Source organism: Octopus sinensis, linkage group LG15 (assembly GCF_006345805.1).
Source record: "Octopus sinensis linkage group LG15, ASM634580v1, whole genome shotgun sequence".
NCBI lineage: Eukaryota > Metazoa > Mollusca > Cephalopoda > Octopoda > Octopodidae > Octopus > Octopus sinensis.
Window position 1 is genome coordinate 53,013,739 of NC_043011.1, and position 21,912 is coordinate 53,035,650.

At 38.8% G+C, this 21,912-nt stretch overlaps 1 protein-coding gene and 1 long non-coding RNA gene across 17 annotated transcripts in view; both read right to left on the minus strand.

Moving 5' to 3' along the window:
* Positions 1-1,660: 1,660 nt before the first annotated feature.
* Positions 1,661-21,912, minus strand: part of LOC115219723 (nucleolar and coiled-body phosphoprotein 1) — a 38,962-nt gene continuing 18,710 nt past the window's right edge. Inside the window, exons 3-8 of one of the 16 annotated variants that reach the window (XM_036509747.1) lie at positions 15,388-15,480; positions 9,326-11,891; positions 9,198-9,295; positions 7,778-8,867; positions 3,578-3,661; positions 1,661-2,033 (exon numbers count right to left, since the gene is read on the minus strand). In XM_036509747.1, the coding sequence (XP_036365640.1) occupies positions 1,881-2,033; positions 3,578-3,661; positions 7,778-8,867; positions 9,198-9,295; positions 9,326-11,891; positions 15,388-15,480 (4,084 nt within the window). In that variant the 3' untranslated portion in view covers positions 1,661-1,880. Of the gene's footprint in view, positions 2,034-3,577; positions 3,662-7,777; positions 11,892-15,387; positions 15,481-21,912 lie in introns of all 16 variants that reach the window. The other 15 variants (XM_036509744.1, XM_036509750.1, XM_036509739.1 and 12 more) reach the window with 15 other exon arrangements.
* Positions 5,979-7,759, minus strand: LOC118766352. Its single transcript, XR_005002288.1, has 3 exons — positions 7,250-7,759; positions 6,898-7,041; positions 5,979-6,389 (listed from the first exon to the last, which is right to left on the minus strand). It is a non-coding gene; the product is annotated as an uncharacterized LOC118766352 (long non-coding RNA).

The following is a 21,912-nucleotide window of genomic DNA, read 5'->3' on the forward strand; positions in this document are numbered from 1 at the left end:
AATGTAACTGCATTCTTCAATTATTTTGGCTAGTTTTGAAAGAAATACTTCAGCTGCAGTCTTATCTGCCAATGAAATTTCACTTCTTATTCTTATATAATGCAGTGCGTGTCTTTTGAGGAATTTTGTAAGCCATCCCGTACTTGCAGCAAATTTATTCTTCTTTTTATCACTAGACAGATATAATGCACTCAGTGACTCCAGATCATTGATCTTGTAAAATTGAAATGCCATCTGCTTTATGGTTTTACCATCTACTGGTATCTTTTTTGATTTTCTTCTATCCATATTATTAAAGCTTTCTCCATTTTGTCTTCAATCAGGTCTCTTGTATATGACAACCTGGCAGATAATTTTGTTCCAGAAGCTACAGATCTTCTAATGGCAGCACCATTCCTTTCGAAATCGAAATTGAACCAATCCTATGACTGGCACCCGGCAGATGCCAGGACCCCTGGACTGGTGGTATGTAAAAAGCACTATCCAAATCGTGGCCGATGCCAGCGCCACCTCGACTGGCTTCCGTGTCAGTGGCACGTAAAAAGCACCATCCAAATCGTGGCCGATGCCAGTGCCGCCTCGATTGGCTTCCGTGCCAGTGGCACGTAAAATGCACCAATCCGACCGTGGCCGTTGCCAGCCTCGCCTGGCACCTGTGCAGGTGGCACGTAAAAAGCACCCACTACACTCACGGAGTGGTTGGCGTTAGGAAGAGCATCCAGCTGTAGAAACATTGCCAGATAAGACTGGAGCCTGGTGCAGCCTCCATGGCTTCCCAGATCCCCGGTCAAACCGTCCAACTCATGCTAGCATGGAGAACAGACGTTAAACGTTGATGATGATGCTGCACTTTTGCCCTTACGAAGATGATCCAAAATATTAATCTGGGTCTCCAAAGAAATTTATGCTCCTTTATTTTTCTTAGATGTATCAACCGACATTTTGGGGTAGGTCATCACTGTCATGATTGCAAATTAAAAAAATATAGCAGGGGATGAAACACACAACACGTCTTTCTTATTAGACCCAATGCTAATGACTGTTGCTGTGTGCTGTCTGATGGAGCGGTTACATGCAACCAGAGGTGTGTACAGTGCATAGGTCCCACCTACACCAGAGAGTGGGGGATCACCATACAGAAAAAAATAGACTGGATTCTATTTTACTTTGCTAAATTGTTAATCATGTTATGTAGAATTTTGGTGTCACACAAGGACAAATGTTTAAACTGTATTCAAGTGAAAAAAAAAAAATCATTTCTTTTTATTGGACCATGTTATTTCAAAACAATGAAGAAAGAGAATTGTGTGTGTGTGTGTGTGTCTTTGTATGTCCCTGACCATAAGCTAGACAACCAGTGTTAGGTTGTTTATGTTCCTGTAATTTAGTGGTTCAGCAAGACATCAAGTGAATAAATACCAGACACAAAAATAAACACTGGGGTCAACTAAATCCTTCAAGGCAGTGATTCAGCCTTCTTCAAGTCCAGCTGAGTGGACTGGAGCAATGTGAAATAAAGCGTCTTGCTCAAGGTCACAATGCACAGCCAGGAATTTAACTCAGCACCTTAACAATCACGAACTGAATACCCAATCACTAAACCATGCGCCTTCACTGAACTCAATAACAACAACAACAACAACAAAAAAAAAAAGACAACAAAGTAATAATTACCAAGAGATTGTTTATTAAAAATAAAAGCAAGTTCAGGAATATTATGGAAGTGATGATGGTTGTGGTGACAGCAATGGAATGAGGATAATCTAAGAATTACTGGGGGATATGGATTTGGAACAAATTCACAATAAGCCACCATTGGTGATTATGGAGGAAACTGTCTGGTTGAAAATAGCCTCAGATGAAATTTGGATAAATATATCTTAGTCAAATTTTATAGAATTGACAGTCATGTCAATTTGGCCACCTTTGTAACTACCCCGTTTGTTCTTGGTCTTTTGTTGGCGGAAACCTTTACCACGAGTGAATTTCAGCTTGTCATTGGCTTTCGCTCCCCAGGATCCAGAGGCGCCTCTCTGGAAGAAGAAAAAGAAAAAAAAAAAAGATAGGAAATTCAGATTCATATAATTTAAAGGTAGCCATAATATTGATTTCAAATTTTGGCACAAGGCCAGCAGTTTCAGGGGAGGGGATAAGTTGATTACATTAACCCCAGTGCTCAACTGGTACTTATTTTTATCAACCCTGGAAAAATGAAAAGCAAAGTCGGCCTCAGTAGAAATTGAACTCAGAACCTGAAGGCAGATGAAACGCCACTAAGCATTCTGCTTGGCATGCTACCTTAACCCTTTTGTTACTGTATTTATTTTGAGATGCTCTGTGTTTCTTTTAATTATTATAAATATAACAAAGTGTCAGGAACATAAATTGTGGCTAAGGTGTTTGGTGGAAGATTTTAATTCAAAACTTATGAAAACAAGACATTTGTACAACAGAGCCAGAGTCAGGTCAGTAACGAAAGGGTTAAAGGAGGCAGCCATAATATTGCCAGCAGTAGTTAACAACTTCTGAACATGGTTACAAGCATTGCAGAATCATTTCTTACACATTTACAATGATAAATGAGAATTTATCTAACACATATATATATACAAATAAAAGAAAAACGAACATGTCATAATAATAATCCTTTCAACTATAGACACAAGGCCCAAAATTTTGGGGGAGGGGGGCTAGTTGATTACATCGACCCCAATAGGATAAAAGGCAAAGTTGAGACCATGGCAGAATTTGAACTCAGAACGTGAAGGCAGATGAAATGTCACTAAGCATTCTGCCTGGCATGCTAACGATTCTGCCAGCTCACCGCCTCGTCAATAATGATAATAATAAAACAAGATTGAATTGAATCTAGAAGGACAAAAGGTCAAGTTGTTCCCTGCTGCCAACTGACCTCAGAACAGTTAGACATTCTGCCTGACATCAACAACATCATCATCATTATTATTATTATTATTATTATTATTATTATTATTATCGAAGAGGATATTTCTATCCCTAATCTCTCTAGCTGCAGAATCATTTTAAATAAACATTTGCTGACATGAAGAATGTTCACAATTCTTCAGCAACACTTGTTTAAAACCAACATCTCCAGAGATATTCATTTTAATTACAACACAAAACAATTGCTCACACTTTGAAGATTTCCTCTATCATATCAGCAGTTATCTAATTACCCAGTTCCCAACATCTGATGGTATTGGGTGTGTACAAGAATTATACAAAAACGACCAACATTTTAATGGAGCCAGTGACCTGCCTTCAGGTTAAAATAACGAGGCAAGCAGTTCTTTCCTAATAATTGGTTGAGACATAATTAAAGATGGTTTCACCAGCATACAATGCTGAAATCAAAGCTCTTCTAGTAAGGAAGAGATGCTTTAACAGAAGGTAGCAACATATATTCAAGGGACATCACTATGTTAGTCTTCTTTTACTGTTGGCAAGCACCTCCACCTCTTCTCTCCTCCTTCCACACAATTTGCACCAAATGAACCAACCAGAAGAGAAGATAAAAAAAAAAAAAAAGCTAAATTAAACACCTGTTTGAACTTACCTTTGCTTCAAAGGAATTGTCTCGAAGTCTAGGATCAATTTCTATATTCTCAGATATCACTCGCCGGAAAGGAGTTGATTTATGCTGAAAATTTGAAGATGAATCAAAATTAATGGAAGAAATAAATCAAATGCGCAGACTTTTTATTTTGATTTTTTAAGAGAATTAGATATTTCTACCGGTGGAAATTAGATGGTTATTCATTAATACAAATCCAGTTGCTTCAACATTCCACTTGCAAATATACCAATATGTAGTTGCACTGCAGTACAGTACAGTACAAAAATCACGAAAATGTAATGCCAAGACGATCTTAAGTATACACATTATGCCCCGCTTATACTACAGGCTTTTAAATTTGACTATGTCATGGAGATAGGAGTGCCAAGCTGATTCCCTTGGAGAACAGAGTCATAGCAGTTCAGAAAGTCGAGATTTCTTCAATGCAACAGAATTCAGCAAGTTACTGAGATTATAGCCAAAACCTATAATGGTTGACAGTCTCCATAGAACAACCTTTTCTAAATTTATGGTTCAAGATATGAATGAGACAAGCAAACATATATATGCCACACAAACCCTAAAATAATGGTCATTCTCTTAAGGCAAGCCGTTTCCATACCAGAAAGCCAAACTGCTTTATACAAAGGCCAACAAGTTTAGAGATTAAGAACACAGAAGCATATACCTTAGAATTTCATAAATACAACTGTATTTGAAATAGGGTATGGAAAGGAGAAATAGAACCCCCCTTTTTTTTGCCCCCATAGTAACCACAAATGAAAGCTTACTGCCCCAGAGACTCCTTTTACTTTAGAAAATAAGGGGTTCTTATTCTCAGTTATGTTAGAGAAAGCTAATCTAGGTGCTATTAACATTAGGAATGCATTATTAAACAAATGTCTTCCTTGGAACATTTAGCAAAAGCTGCCTCCTGTCCACTGTCATAACAACATGGCCTGGAAGCTGGTCAGTTTCTTAATCCTTTAGTATTCAGATTACTCTGTCAAATGAAACACTTATTTATTCACGTTGTTTTGAATTAATCATGTAGTATCTCATAGCGTCAAGATTTCAATGATATGATTGTATTTTTTTAGAATGACATTGTAGGGTAGATGGGAGAAGCCAGATCTGGCCAGCTTGAACATAAAACAAGTAGAATATTTGGGCTGGATATGGTCAGCTTAAATGCTAAAGATCATTTAGATCACTCGTTCAATCAACTCTTGTCCTTTCTCTCTTCATTTTACTATCATCATCATTGTTTAACGTTCATTTTCAGGCTGGAATAGATTTGGACAGTTCGAGAGTAGCTGGCCAGCTGTTCAGACTCCAACTGTCTGTTGTGGGATGGTTACTATGGCTGGATGCCCATCCTAACCCCAATCACTTTACAGTGTTCTGGATGGTTTTTATGTGCCACAATACTTGTGCACTTATGCATTTTATGTGGCACTGGCGTGACAGCGATTTTACTTAAGTTTATTAATCAAAAAAAGTTAGACACTTTGTCCCATATAGAAAGAGATGGAAATTTCAATGAGATGACCACCACTGTACAACTAATACACATACATAGACATACTATGTTTGGCACGTAAAAAGCACCCACTACACTCACGGAGTGGTTGGCGTTAGGAAGGGCATCCAGCCGTAGAAACATTGCCAGATCAGACTGGAGCCCGGTGCAGCCTTCTGGCTTCCCAGACTCCAGTTGAACCGTGCAACCCATGATAGCATGGAAAGCGGACGCTAAACGATGATGATGATGATGATGATGAATTACCAACTGGCAACACAAAACAGTCTTAAGCATTTAAAACACCAAATACATCCCATGCACATACAGGATGTTTTATTTGCAATCCCAACACCTTATAGCATACAGTACCCCCAAACTAGCCTCATTCATCAGCACAAACACACACACACACTACACAAGGCAAGAAACTTACAAACACAGCCAACTCATAATTAAACATCATAGCATACCCTGCAAAGATTAGGTACAACAGTCTCTGAAACTGCTTACAACAACAGCAGCAGCAACAACAACTGTTGCCGATTCAGATATACTTTAGCCTCGAATAATAATTGCTGACAATAACAGAAACACATGCAGTATACCTCTGTGATAATATACATATCACTTATGTTAAATAGTATTTAAAAAGGATAACCCCCATGAGCAATGAGATGGTAGGCATGTGTACTGAGTGTCGTGGCAATATATGTACAGTATATAAATATATACTCTTTACTCTTTTACTTGACTGTGACCATGCTGGAGCACCGCCTTTAGTCGAGCAAATCAACCCCAGTACTTATTCTATTGGTCTCTTTTGCCAAACCACCAAGTTATGGGGACATAAACACACCAACATCGGTTGTCAAGCAATGTTGGGGGGACAAACACAGACACGCAAACACATATACATACATATATACGACGGGCTTCTTTCAGTTTCTGTCTACCAAATCCACTCACAAGATTATATATATATATATATAAAACAAAGCCCCGATTGTAGTAGCTTGTCACAAATTAATTACATTTTTCTTTACTCAAAATCACCCAGAGGCTCTTTCTCGTTAAAGTGTTACTGGAAACAGGAGAGTGGCACCAATGCCACAACCTCACCTTCCATATACACAACTTTTTACCTTTTACTTGTTTCAGTTATTAGACCGTGACCATGCTGGAGCACACCTTGATGAGTTTTAGTTGTACAAATCAACCCCAGTACATTTTTTAAAAATATGGTACTTTTAAGCATTCAACCTGGCCATATCAAGCCCAAATATTCTACTTGTTCAAACTGGTTAAATCTGGCCTTTCACACTAACTCTACAATATTATTCATCATCATCATCGTTTAACGTCCGTTTTCCGCGCTAGCACGGGTTGGACGGTTCGACCGGGGTCTGGGAAGCCAGGGGCTGCTCCAGGCTCCAGTCTGATCTGGCAGAGTTTCTACGGCTGGATGCCCTTCCTAACGCCAACCACTCCGCGAGTGTAGTGGGTGCTTTTTACATGCTACCTGCACAGGTGCCAGGGGCGGTCCGGCATCGGCCACGATCGGTTGGAGCTTTTAACGTGCCAGCGGCACGGAACCCAGCCAAGGCGGCAACGTTCGGATGGTGCTTTTTATGTGCCACCGGCACATAAAATCAAAACCTCAAAGCTACAAGATATTCTACTATTAGTATAAATAAGCATTACATTTGACAGAGTAGTCTGAATGCTATAGGAGTTAATTTAGTGGTTTAGCATTTAAACAGACCATATCAGGCCCAAACATTCTAGTTAAACGGACTAGATCCAGCCTCTCACACCGACCCTGGAATGTCATTCTAAAAATAAACAATCGCAACATTGAAATGCTAAAGCTATATGATAATGTGGAATTAATTCTAAACAAGGTGAATAAACAAGCATTACATTTGAGAGTAGTTTAACCCTTTAGTATTTAAACCGGCCATATCCGGCCAAAATATTTCATCTGTTTTATGTTCAAACTGACCAGATCCAGGCTCTCACACCTACCCTACAATGTTATTCTACATTAAGTAATTACACCATCAAGATCTTGAAGGTAGGAGATAATGCATGATTAATTCAAATCAATGGGAATCAATAGGCATTATGTTTGATTGAATAATCTGAACACTAAAGGATTAAAGGAAATAAAGGTAATACAACAGGTAGAGAGTTTATTCCACAGTTCAGCTGTTCTGAAGGAGAAAGCTATAACAACCTAACTGTATGTATACTGCCACTACTTTTTAGTACATTCACCCAGTGACATTCATCACAGACCCACTGCTGAATACCTAATCCAATCCATTTAATCTTGCCTTTCCAAAATTTTTGCTTCAACCACTAATCCCACTAAACATCGAAGAGGCCAGGGAACAGAAGAAAGAAGACACGCACTCAACACCAGAGCTGAAGACACCTCCGAAGGAGGGGTCTCGCCACGTCAAAACGGTAGAGGAGTAGGGGCCGAAACCAGACAGGGTTCCTCCTGATGATGTCTTGAGCTAACTGGATCCTATAAAGGAGCTGTTGTGGTAGCAGACCACGAAACACGGTTGTAATCCCCTCTTCAATTATTCCTATATCCATCCATCAAGGGAAACTCTATTTGTTACAACACCTGCTGTTGAAAGAAAAATAATAATCTAAATACCTACCATACCGTTAACAGGTGTTTTTTTATGAGACACAGGGGTCACTGATGGAGTATTCGGTTGCAACATGCCGTTACTCAGCTGTAGTACGGCATTTGGGGTTTGAGATGGCGGAATGGGATCGTTGTCCGATGAAGAATCAGAATCATCACTACTGCTAGAAGAATCCTTCTTACTTGCTAACCCAGATGTCTCCAATGCAATTTGAGAATCCTCAATAACTGTTATCTCAGGAGAATTACTACTTCCAGAACTAATCTTACCATTTTGCATCGCTGAAGCTTTCTTAAGCTGACTGGGTATGTTTTTACTTAGTGAACACTTTTTAGAATCTTCCTCTGAACTAGAATTACTGTCTGAGCTGCTGTCTTGCACATTGACATTCTTAGATATGGGAGTGGATTGAAATAATAGAGTTTTGATAGATATATCATTAGTATTTTCTAAACTACTTTTGTTCAGTTCTTTCTTTTGTTCCAACGTTTTATCTTCTGAATTGGTCAAAGTTCTAAGCACTGACACCGGAGTGTGTTTTTGACTTATAGGAATGTCATTATCATCCTCACCAGAACTGGAATTTGTTTCAGAAGAAACTGATTTTGAGTTGCTTGGCTCATTCGACAAACCTTTGTGTTTAGATGTTATTTTATTTTGAAGAGATTCTGAGGTGTGAGAAGAAATAGCACTAACAGGAGGATTTTGGCTTGGAACATTTTTTGTTACTATTTCAACTACCGAAGAAGAATCACTGTCTGAACTGTCTGATTTATGGTAAGAATTTGTGTCTGAACAGCTTTTTTCAGATTTAGAAGTTGGAGACTGAGAGGACTTTGAAGCAACTGGCAACTTAGAGGTAAAGGGAGATTTTACAGCACCTACTTTTGTGGTAGCTTCATCTTCAGATGAAGGGCTACGAGATGTAGAAGATGCTGCCTTAGCAGCCATGGGCTTACTCTTTAGCGAAAGCTTGACAGTCTGGGACACTGGAGCTTTCTTGGGTTTGTTATCCTCTGAAGAATCACTGTCTGAGTCAGAAGACGAAGAGTCTGATGAAGCTGCAGCCTTTGGGACTTTTGAAGCAACTGCTGCTTTCACAGGCGATTTTGAAGTGGGCACTGTTTTTGCACTGGGCTTTTGTGCAGTTTTCTTTTGCTCGTCTTCTGATGAGGAATCACTGTCTGAGTCAGAAGATGAGGAATCAGCCGCCGTGGCTTTTGTAGAGGGACCAGTTTTAGCTGGGGATTTCGAAGCAACTCCACCTTTAGCAGGAGGTTTTTGTGTTGTTTTCTTTGGTTCATCTTCTGAGGAATCACTGTCTGAGTCAGAAGATGATTCTGCAACTTTTCCTGAAATTTTCGAAGCAACTTTTACCGGCGATTTTGCAACTGCTGTTGTTTTGGCTGCAGGTTTCTGTGTGGCTTTCTTTGGTTCATCTTCTGAGGAATCACTGTCTGAATCAGAAGATGAGTCTGAGGCTGCTGCTTTTCCTGGGGTCTTTGAAGCAACTGCTGGCTTTGTGGGGGTCTTTGAAGCAACTGCTGGCTTTGTGGGTGTTTTTGTGGCGGCTGCTGCTTTAACTGGAGATTTTGAAGTAACTGCTGTTTTCTTTGGCTCATCTGAAGAGTCACTGTCTGAGTCAGAAGATGAAGAGTTTTCTGCTGCTTTTACTGGTGGCTTTGAAGTAGCTGTTGCTGCTGCTGCTTTGGCAGAAGGCATCTGGGCGGTTTTCTTCGGCTCATCGTCAGAGGAATCACTGTCTGAGTCAGAAGATGAGGAATCTCCTGCTGTTGTTGCTTTTGCTGGAGCTTTTGTAGCAGCAGCAGTTTTAACTGGAGTTTTTGAAGCAACTGCAGCATTGGCAGTGGGCTTTCCAGTAGCTTTCTTTGGCTCATCTTCTGAGGAGTCACTGTCCGAGTCGGAGGATGAAGATTTTGCTGCTGTGGATTTTGCCGGTGGCTTTGAAGCAACTGCTGTTTTAATTGGGGTTTTTAAAGTGGCTGCTGTTTTGGCAGTGGACTTCTGAGGGACTGTTTTCACCTCATCATCTGATGAATCACTATCAGAGTCAGATGATGACTCAGTTTCAGTCTTTTTTGCGGTTTTTGAAGCTACTACAGCTTTTCCTGGGGGTTTTGAAGCAACTGCAGATTTTCCTGGGGGTTTTGAAGCAACTGCAGATTTTCCTGGGGGTTTTGAAGCAACTGCAGCTTTTCCTGGGGTTTTTGAAGCAACTACAGCTTTTCCTGGGGTTTTTGAAATAGCTGGTGTTTTGGCTGTGGGTTTTGTAGTGGTTTTCTGTGGCTCATCATCTGAGGAATCACTGTCTGAGTCAGATGAACTTTCCGCTGCCTTTACTGGGGTTTTTGAAGCAGCTGTTGTTGCTTTGGCAGAAGGCGTCTGGGCGGTTTTCTTCGGCTCATCATCAGAGGAATCACTGTCTGAGTCAGAAGATGAGGAGTCTCCTGCTGTTGCTTTTGCCGGAGCTTTTGTAGCAGCAGCAGTTTTAACTGGAGTTTTTGAAGCAACTGCAGCATTGGCAGTGGGCTTTCCAGTAGCTTTCTTTGGCTCATCTTCTGAGGAGTCACTGTCCGAGTCGGAGGATGAAGATTTTGCTGCTGTGGATTTTGCCGGTGGCTTTGAAGCAACAGGTGCGTTTCCCGGTGTTTTTAAAGTGGCTGCTGTTTTGGCAGTGGACTTCTGAGGGACTATTTTCACCTCATCATCTGATGAATCACTGTCCGAATCAGAAGAGGAGTCAGCAGCGGCTGCTTTTACTGGGGTTTTAGAAGCAACGGCTGCCTTTACTGGTGGTTTTGCAGTAGCCACTGTTTTGACAACTGCTTTTGATGTGGTCTCCTTCGGTTCATCCTCTGAGGAATCACTGTCCGAATCAGAAGAGGATTCTGCTACTGTTTTTACTGGAGTTTTAATAGCGCCAGGTGTTTTAATTGGCGTTTTTGAAGTAGATGCTGTCTTGGCAGCTGGTTTCTGTGTGGTCTTCTTTGGTTCATCTTCCGAAGAATCACTGTCTGAATCAGAAGAGGATTCTGCTACTGTTTTTACTGGAGTTTTAATAGCGCCAGGTGTTTTAATTGGCGTTTTTGAAGTAGATGCTGTCTTGGCAGCTGGTTTCTGCGTGGTCTTCTTTGGTTCATCTTCCGAAGAATCACTGTCCGAATCAGAAGATGATTCTGCTACTGTTTTTACTGGAGTTTTAATAGCGCCAGGTGTTTTAATTGGCGCTTTTGAAGTAGCTGCTGTCTTGGCAGCTGGTTTCTGTGTGGTCTTCTTTGGTTCATCTTCCGAAGAATCACTGTCCGAATCAGATGAGCTTGACGCTGCTGCTGCTTTACCTGGAGTTTTTGAAGTAACAGTTGGCTTTGCCGGTGCTTTTGCAGTGGCAACTGGCTTGACAGCAGGCTTCTGTGTTGCCTTCTTTGGTTCATCCTCTGAGGAATCACTATCAGAATCAGAAGATGATGATTCTGGTGCCACTGCTTTCCCTGGCGCTTTTGAAGTAGCTGCTGGCTTTACCGATATTTTTGAAGTAACTGGTGGCTTTCCTGGTGGTTTTGAAGCAGTTGCTGACTTCGGTGCAGTTTTCTTTGTATCTTCTGAAGAATCACTCTCTGAATCTGAAGAGGATGAAGATTTTGCCTTAGCTTTTGGTGCGCTTGGCTTCTTTGCACCGGCAACAATTGCAGGCGTTTGTTTGGATGTAGATTTAGTTTGAACTGTTTCATCTTCAGAATCACTGTCGGAATCTTCTGAAGAGGATTCTGTGTCTTGAGATGCTTTTTGCTTGGTAGCTGTTGGTTTCACAGGGGGTTTTTTAGCTGTCACTTTTACTGCCTGAGTCTTGCTTTTGTCTTTTGTATCACTGTCTGAAGAGGATGATGATGAGGAGGAACTAGCTTGTTTTTTAGTAATAGACTTGGAGTTAGTTTTAGGGATCTTTTTATTCTGAACTGATTTCTTCTTTGATTCATCAGAGCTGCTGCTGCTACTACTACTGCTGCTTGATTTTCGGGGTCGTTTTGCAGCTGTTTTAGGTGGCACAGGTTTTGGCTTCTCTGTCAAGGATTTCTTAGTTTGTGGTTTTGTGTCCTCACTAGAACTGGAAGAAGAAAAAGAAAGAAAAAAAAAAAATGAAGTAAGACTTTTGAAGATAAGATTAAAGAGAAGAAACATGTATAAGAGGCGAAAAAGGAAGTTGTGAGATCAGAAGCAGAATGCTGGGCTCGCAAATATAAGGAAACATAGGAGGAGGTGAACTGTGTCGCTGATGTCAAATCAATAATATCGGAAAGAAAACTAAAAAAAGAAAAAGAAAAATGGGATTTCTATGATTAACCTATTAGCATTTAAATCAGCCATATCTGGCCCTAAATATTCTATTTGTATTTATGTTCAAACTTGCTACACCTGGACGGTACTGATCTAACAACACCTATCTAACGATGCCATTCTAAAAATAAACAATCAATCATCAAAATCTTGAAGCAACAAGGGAATGCATGATTAATTCAAAACAATATGAATAAATAACCATTATATTTGACAAAATGATCTGAATGCTAAAGGGCCAAGGAACATCATCTTTATCTACTATTAATGATACAACCATTGAGTGAGAGAGAGAGACCCCCTTCGGTCATGACACTGGCCATGGGATTGCACCTAGAAAGCTACCCTCCCAGGCACAAGTCCAGGCAAGGTTGTTTATGGAAGACCAGCAGTCACCCATGCATGCCGGCCTCCTCTCTCCATGCCACCAGTGTCATCCAAGGGAAAGGCAACAGCCGATACAGCTTGGCACCTGTGACATCGCAACTCATTTCTACAGCTGAGTCAACTGGAGCAATGTGAAATAAAGTGTCTTGCTCAAGAACTCAACACGCAGCCTGGTCCGGGATTCGAACTCACAACCTCATGATTGTAAGCTCGACGCTCTAACCACTGAGCCATGCACCTTCACGATAGAACCATTAACCCTTTCGTTACCAACCTGCTCAAAACTGCCCAAGTACTGCTTTGGCTTATGTTACCAAGCTGACCAGAACCGTCCAAGTTGACCAGTTCATATTTAACCCTTTAGCATTCAGATTAGTCTGTGAAATGTAATGTCTGTTTATTCACCTTGTTCAGAATTGGTCATGCATTATCTGGTAGCTTTGACGTTTCAATGATGTAATTGTGTACTTTTAGAATGACACTGTAGGATGGCTGCAAGAAGCTGGATCTGGCCAGTTTGAATATACAACAGGTAAATATATGGGCCGGGTATGGCCAATCTGAATGCTAAAGATTTAAATTTCAGCAGAAATCTCATGAGGACATTCTTGAAACATGTAATTCTACAATGTAAAATCATGAGTTACAGTGTCCAACATTATTTAACCCTTTTGTTACCCTATTTTGGTTGAGATGCTCTGTGTTTCTTCCAATTAATTTTAAATATAACAAAGAATTTAGTAATATAACTTCGTTATCATTCACCTAGTGTTAGGAACATTAATTGTGACTAAGGTTTGGTGGAAGATTTTAATTCAGAACTTTTGCAAACAAGACATTTGTACTACAGAGCCAGAGGTGGTTTCAGGCGAGATGGTATCGAAAGGGTTAATGTGATATCTGAGCTTTGTGAATCTTTGGATATTTTTTTCCTCCACATTGATTTAAAAAAAAATTTTTTTATAATGGATGTAAAATGGATATCAGTTTCATGTTGTCAAGCAGCAAATCTAAATTTGGAAGATCTTTTGAAAGAAGACTCAGTGAAATCTAGCAAATTATATGATGAACATAAAAACCATGTGTGAGATTATGAACTGGATATTTCCATTTCCGAAAATGAATTTGTATGTGAATGGAGAGAAAAAATTTTTCTTGGTGAATTTTTTCGTAAGAAACTGTACCTAGTCACAGTTTTACCAAGGTAGGAGACCGAAATTATTATTAAATTTTTTCCTTGTAGTTTGTTTGAAGCGATTACTATGGATTAGAACCATTATGCAGAATGTTAACGAAGACAACTAAAAGATAGTTTGTGGTTGGGAAGAAATTTGAACATTTTTAGCTGTTGATATGAGAAAGCTACCCACAACTACAAACTACCAGAGCAACAATGAACCATTCAGAGACCAGTATGTTTCCAATATCATGGCAAGAACTCGATTTTTAAAATTACCTCAATATTTACACATAAGAGACACTAGCAGTACACCAGAATCTAGAGAAGTAAACTCTGATCTGTTTTTTTAAAACAGGACCCCTCATTGACTATGTCCAAAAAGCCTATAGAATGTTTTACAAACTTGAGAGACATCTATCTCTTGATGAATATATGGTAGATTATAATGGTTGGGTACATTTCTGGTAGTATATGGCAGGGAAACTCACAGAATTGGGGATCAAAGTTTGGAAAATTTATGAGACAAATAGTGGGTACTGCTGTAGATTCAGGTCTTATACAGGAAAAAGGGGCAGTTGTATAATCCAGCATGGCCTAGGGTATGATGTCATTTGGAATTTATTCTCTCAGGGTCATATATTATTTTTGATTGGTTTTTCAGTTTAGTCAAGCTTACAGGGGATTTAGAAGTTGTGACAACATATACAGGTGCTACAGTGATTGTAAGTAGGAAAGGGATGCTTTTGGAGATAAAAGAAACCAAAATAAAAAAAAAATAAAATTTAAAAAATCCAATGGTAGAAGGGAAATTTGCTAGCGACTGCATACACAGAGAAGTAAATCAATTTTCTACCTAGCTATGCACAACCACATGTGGATGAAGATGGCACCCTATTTGTGAACCTCAATTATAACAGGTACATTAGTGGTGTAGATAGGCTGAGTCAAATGATGAGCTTTTACTCAGTTGGTAATACTGATTTCATATATGCGTATTGTTAATGTATTTGTACTAGGCACTAAATCAGGAGGGGCCCAAAAACAATGTGATCATCTTCAGGTTCCAAGCAGATGTAGGAAGGCGTCTGAGAGTAGGTTATTTGTCAAAGAAAGAAAGAAAGGGAAAAAAAAACCCTCTTTGGGAGAAAAGCTAAAGCTTACTCCAAGGATGTCCCCCTGAATTCAGATGATCTCCAAAACTTAGAAGGCAAAAAAAAAAAAAAAAAAAAAATTAAGGGTTGCAAATAGCGATGCCAGGAATGTCTTAATTCAAAAAGTAAAGCTTGCTGTGGTCATCCAATTGAAACAACTGTCCAATGTGCATTCTGCAAAGTTGCATAATGTAGAGTAGGGTGATTTACAAGTTCCTATGATAAGAATATTGTGTGATTTGTGTGTGGTGTGTATATTCACATGTCACTGGGAAAGGCAATAATATCACAACAGCGCATTTCCCTAAGTTGAGTTTGAAGCCACATTTTTATGTCTTAATAATTCTAAATCATAAATCTAATAAAGTGAAATGTACCAAGGAAAGAATAGGACACCTAAAATCAATTAAAGACTGGACAGTAAACCAGAAAAATACACAAGAAAATTTACATTACTCTAGCAAAATCAGTTATTCTTTAGTTGATTGAGGTCATTGTAGATCAGACCATAAAGTAGAAGCCAAAAACTGTACATAAAAGAGACAAACCTGGAATCTGATGAGCTGGAGTCTTTCTTAGCCCTCTTTGAAGCCGAACCAATTGCATTGGCACTGAGTTTTCGTTTGTTACCTGGAGCAGAGCTGGAAAAGAAAAGAAAAGAAAATGTAAATAACATACATCAGTGTGTTCCTTTAGAGTCCTGAAGTGATTTCTCTATACAAATCTCTCAATCCTATTAACTTTGATGAAATGCAGTCACTCTAGGATAAAAATATTATTCTTTTTATTCTTTTACTTGTTTCAGTCATTTGACTGCGGCCATGCTGGAGCACCGCCTTTAGTCGAGCAAATCGACCCCGGGACTTATTCTTTGTAAGCCCAGTACTTATTCTATCGGTCTCTTTTGCCAAACCGCTAAGTGACGGGGACGTAAACACCAGCATTGGTTGTCAAGCAATGCTAGGGGGACAAACACAGACACACAAACATATATATATATATACATATATACGACAGGCTTATTTCAGTTTCCGTCTACCAAATACACTCACAAGGCATTGGTCGGCCCGGGGCTATAGCAGAAGACACTTGCCCAAAATGCCACGCAGTGGGACTGAACCCGGAACCATGTGGTTGGTTAGCAAGCAACTTACCACACAGCCACTCCTGCGCATGAATTTGGATGAAATTTGTTGATACAATATGAATGTGGTTTTAACCTGTTGTCATGTTCTTTCATCTGCCAAGAGAAGTTGAATACAGTGACAATATAGAGAAGGTGAATTCAAAAAGTATCCAACTGTTTTTACACCAATAGGCCATATCAGTCCCCAGCTGTTATGCCTGGAATACACTCATTCTGTATTTTTTCCCACTTCATGAGCAATTTCCTGGATTGTTATATGACAATCTTCCATGACTATTCACCAAACCATCTCAATCAGCTCCTTGTTTCAACTTGTGAATGGCTTGCTTGAGTGAGCTTTCCTCTCCACCAAGGTGCGACCATGTTTGAAGTGGTTGCACCATTCCTTGTTCTGAGTTTTGCTGATGGTATCATTGCCAAAGGCTTGCTGAGTCTTCTGGTTGGTTTAAGCTGGAGTATCACCAAGCTTTTGGCAAAACTTGAAGCAACATCACTGCCTGATACATTTGTTGAGAATGAAAACCTGAGACATGTGCACTACACATCTGTACTCTAGGTGTAACAACGAGGAATTGACATGGCCTACCAGCATGAATTTTCATGCAAGAGCTGATTACAAGACAGAACGGTAAAGTTGAAGTACTGAACTACTGATTGCATAGACCTTAAATTCACATGTGAACTCCCACCATGACCATTGAAGTAAAATTAAGTTCCACCTCCACTTGATTGCAGAGTTGTGTTCTACTTGATGAACAATACAAGGTATTTCTATTTGAAAGTGCTGATTCTCATCCCATACTGATATAAAAACACACACTTGTGTGTGTGTGTGTGTGTGTGTGAATGTGAGTGAGAGAGAGACTAGCTTCCACACATTTTTCATCTCCTAAATTAAATTTCACTGATCAGTTTGAAACTGGAGTAGAGGGCACTTGACTCAAAGTACCATGTACTAAGGTCACCCTCACACACTTGCAGTTGCAAACAAAGTTTATTATACATTTGCATATGATCATTGATATAGTCATAGTAATTATTACAATAATATTTTAATTTAAATATGAAAGTAAATCCAGATTGTTTGGAATGCTTTGCTGTCATACGACTGAGCAGCGCAGTCAGTTTTCATAACGAAAGTATTGTTCATCACTTCTAAAAGTAATGAAGATCTCAGTAAAATAACTTTGTCATTAACCTTTTAGTATTCAGATTATTCTGTCAAATGTAATGTTTAATCATTTTGATTTAATCCTGCATTATCTCATAGCTTTGAGCGGTAGCACGTGAACAAAACATTCAAGCAAGTTAGCTGCCAGTGCTGCTGGACTGACTCCTGTGTAGGTAATACGTAAAAAACACCATTTTCGAGCATGGCCATTGCCAGTACCGCCGGACTGGCCCTTGTGCTGGTGGCACGTAAAAGCACCCACTACACTCTCGGAGTGGTTGGCGTTAGGAAGGGCATCCAGCTGTAGAAACTCTGACAGATCAGATTGGAGCCTGGCGCAACCATCTGGTTCACCAGTCCTCAGTCAAATTGTCCAACCCATGCTAGCATGGAAAGCGGACGTTAAACGATGATGATGATGTTTATTTTTAGAAAAATATTGTCGGGTCAATGTGAAAGGCAGGATCTTGCTGGTTTGAACATAAAACAGGTGGAATATTTGGGCCAGAAATGGCCAGTTTAAATGCGAAAGGGTTAAGCTGATGCTTGAAGCAAATTATCTAGAAAATTTGATGGACAATTTTAATTTAGATCATTTTTAAACTGCAAGTTTTGTATCATAGGATCAGGGGTGATGGTCTCCAGTAGGTTTTGAAGGGATACTGGTATTTGTCAGTTTGAGAGCTATTGATTTAACCCTTTGGCATTTAATTCAGCCCAAATATTCTGCCTTTTTTTATATGTTAAAACTGTCTAAATCCAACCTCTCATATCTACTCAACAATGTCATTCTAAAAATATAAAAACACACCATTGAAATTTCAGAGCCACAAGATAATGTATGATTGAATCAAAAACAATGTGGATAAATAAGCAATACATTGACAAAGAACTCTGAATGCTAAAGGGTTAAGTATAAGGGTAGATGGCTTAGTTTGACAGAATAATCTGAATGCTAAAAGGTTAATGACAAAGTTATTTTACTGAGATCTTCATTACTTTTAGAAAGTAACTGAAGCAAAAAGTAGTGTATTTCAACAGAAATATGGTTAACAAAAGAGTTAACCCTCATCATCATTCAACATCCATTTTCCATGTTTGCATAGGTCAGATGGAATTTGTTTAGATAAATTTCCTACAGCTGGATGCCCTTTCTGTTGCCAACCCTGACCTGTTTTATAAGAAAGATAATATTTTCCCCATAGTTAGACAAGCTTTTCACAGAAGAAGGAAGGAAATGAAGAAGCTTGTTCATATGACAATGATACTAGAAATGAGAAAACAGAATTTGAAAAAATACAATTCTTTCTTCAAGGTGTTCTACAAATTACCATCATGTTGGTTGTGAATCATCGCCATGGTAACTTGCCCATTCCTTTGAATACTCACAGCCCCCATACCAATGTCCACTTTGTATTTTATTTTCTACAGGAATTATGAAATAAGTACTAGACAAAAAGCATTAGAGTTAACATAATCGTATAAAACAGTTCAGTACTATGCTCCAGTATGGCTGCAGTTCACTGACTGAAACCAGTAAACAAGGTGTTACAGCATGGAATTTTCTACACTTTTATTTTTTTAAATTTCTAAACATGGATTTTAAAATTATTTAACCTTCAGATTCAATAAATAGTAACTCTGAATTTGAATGATTTCCAAATTACTGCTGAATGATGATGATGATGATAATAATAATAATAATAATAATAATAATAATAATAATAATAATAATAATAATTTATTCTTTTATTAGCCACAAGGGCTCACATAAAATATCATTGAATGACATGCAACGCCATAAAAGACAAAAACGGGATGATACAATGGGTTTTCCGTGTGTAAACAATATAAATAATGATAAAAAATTAAACAAATTAAAACTACTAATAGGGGAGGCACTTTAAGGTCTTCGTGGAAAAACCCAGAAAAGCCACAGGTGCCTGATCAACAGGGCAAGAGCCCTTCTCTTTTAATTTTTTCACAGGTGCATGCTTAGAATTGGTCCTTTCACACTGGCCATTCTTCAAACAAACTTGCTACAAAGCAACACTTCCCTCTTCACCCTCAACTTCCTTTTCAAGTAAAACTTGAAAAAGTTGATGAGAGCTTGGCCCAAAGAGGAAAGTGTTTGTCCTTAGCCTTTTCAAACAGGTCCACCATACTACCTCTTCTGCTACAGCCACTAGACAAATATAAACTACCTGCTCCTCCTGGCCAAAAGAGGGTGGCGGGGCAATCTTCACAATGGAGTCAGCAGATAGCTGGATATGCCCCACACATGACAGCAGATGTTCAACATAAACCCACAGATCAGCAATATTTGGGCACTGGACTAGGGTATGCAGAACGGTTTCATCCTTCTGGATGTACCTTGGGCAGGCCTGGTTGACAGCATTTCCATGCCTGTAAAGTTTATCTCAAACAGGCAGTGCCCCTTGGTAGCACTGCCAGGTAAGAGATTTCTGGAAGTTATCCATAGGCCCAGGCCCGAAAGTTCTCCGAAACAGACTAGTTAGTTGATCTCCATCAACACCCAGAGTTTCACCAAGAACGTTGTTACACTTTCCCTCCACTAGCCCTCTATAGAACACTTGAGTGGAACAACCACCGACTGCATTGCTTGCCTGGCGGAGGGCTATGAGCACTTGATGGCACTCGAGGTGCCAAGCGTTCCTCCTCAGTCTATGCCTAATCCAGGTTTGCAGCTCAGTCAAAGAGACGAGCTGTGGAAAAGTGTGCCTGACAAACGATGACCACACCTGTTCACCGTCAAGAAAACGCTGGAGATGCCACAACCTCAGCGCAACAGCAACCATGACATGCCCAGCCCCCCCATTCAGCAGCTGGAGTGCCTGACCAGTGGAACACACCCCTTTCCTTTCTACCAAAGGCACAAAGCCTGAAATTTTGGAGGGGACTAGTCAATTATATTGACCCCCAAAAGGATGAAAGGCAAAGCCAAGCTCAATGGAATTTGAACCCAGAATGTAAAGGCATAAAATGCAGCTAAACATTTTGTTTGGTGTGCTAACAATTCTGCTGGCTCAGCACCTTATTATTAATAATAATAATAATAATCCTTTCTATTATAAGCACAAGACCTGAAATTTTGGCAGAGGGAAAATTGATTACATCTACCCCAGTGCTCAACTGGTATTTATTTCATCAACCCCAAAAGCAAAGATGACATCGGCGGAATTTGAACCCAGGACGTGAAGATGGATAAAATGCTATTAAGCATTTTGTCCATGTGCTACAGATTCTGCCAAATTGCTGCTCTACCACAACCACCACCACCACCACCACCAAAAACAACAACAACCCATATGGTGCACTGTGAACTGGATGCTTAGATTTTCAACAGAAATATCCGAGGGAGCATCAGTGAAAGTGATGAAAACAAATCACAAGATGACTCTTCTAAGTTCCTTAGAAACTAGACACACTGTCTTCCATACGACTCCAAACTCATCAAATATTTATGGTTATTCTAATTCATGTGTTCCATGAATAGTGTTTTATTCTCTACAAAAGCTCATGCCTTTGTAGAGAATAAAACATTATGCAAAAAACAAAAAAAAACTAAAAGGAGGACAAACTGAACAAAGTAAATAAAATCGGGGCATTTTAACCACAAATATAATAAATGATGTTCAAAAGCTACGTAAATTTTATAAACTTTGCAAATTTCCCTCATTTCCCATTTGTTTTAATTACTTGTAGTTTAAATTCAGAGTCAGAAAAATTCTGTTTATGTGTATGTGGAAAATAACATTACTGTAATTTGTCCAAATGCTTAAATAAAACTTCAAAATTAAATAAATTCATTTTTACACACATCATTATAATGATTGTAATGATGTGGGTAAGAATGAATTTATTTAATTTTGAAATTTTATTTAAGCATTTGGATAAATTACAGTAATGTTATTTTCCACACATATACACATAAATCTCTCTCTACACACACCTCTCTCTCTATCTATCTACACATGTATACACACACACACGTGCTCATGTTCAAGTGAAAATTCAATAATGCACACAATTCTTCTTTGAAGTCCCCGGTATATACAATTCTGTCATTTAATCTCAGCTAATAGCTCATTTCATACGGTGATATTTAAACAAAATTTAAATATTAATTTACGTCTATTTCATTGATTTTACTGCTAATTAGTCTAGTTTCGAGACAAAAATTTCATAAAAGATTTATGTAAGAATCTTTCAAGTTAAGATTTTGAACATTACTTCAATAAAAATAAATAAAAAATGTTGAAAAAAAAAAATAAATAAGTTACAGTTGTTTTATGAAACCAATATAAATTCACAATTATTTTAATTGGAACATAGCATTTTAATTAGAAATTTTTTAGGAAAAGGCAGCTAGTGTTAACATTTGTACACAAGTTGGCACAAATAAACTACAGTCATTTATTTTTGAAAACAATTTTATTGTGAAGTTTCACATAGTTTTCTGTAGATGCAAATTTGGAATCTACAGAACTTCGACCATGATTCCCTGCTACATGAAATGGCTATTGTATGTAACAATTAGTCAGGGAATTTTAACCCTTTAATATTCAGGTTACTCTCTCAAATGTGATTCACACTATTTTTTTAATGAATCATGCATCATCTCGTAGCTTTGAGATTTCAATGATATGATTGTTTACTTTTAGACTGACATTATAGGGTAAGTGTGAGAGGCCAGATCTGGCTGGTCTGGACATGAAACAGGTACTTGGGTCA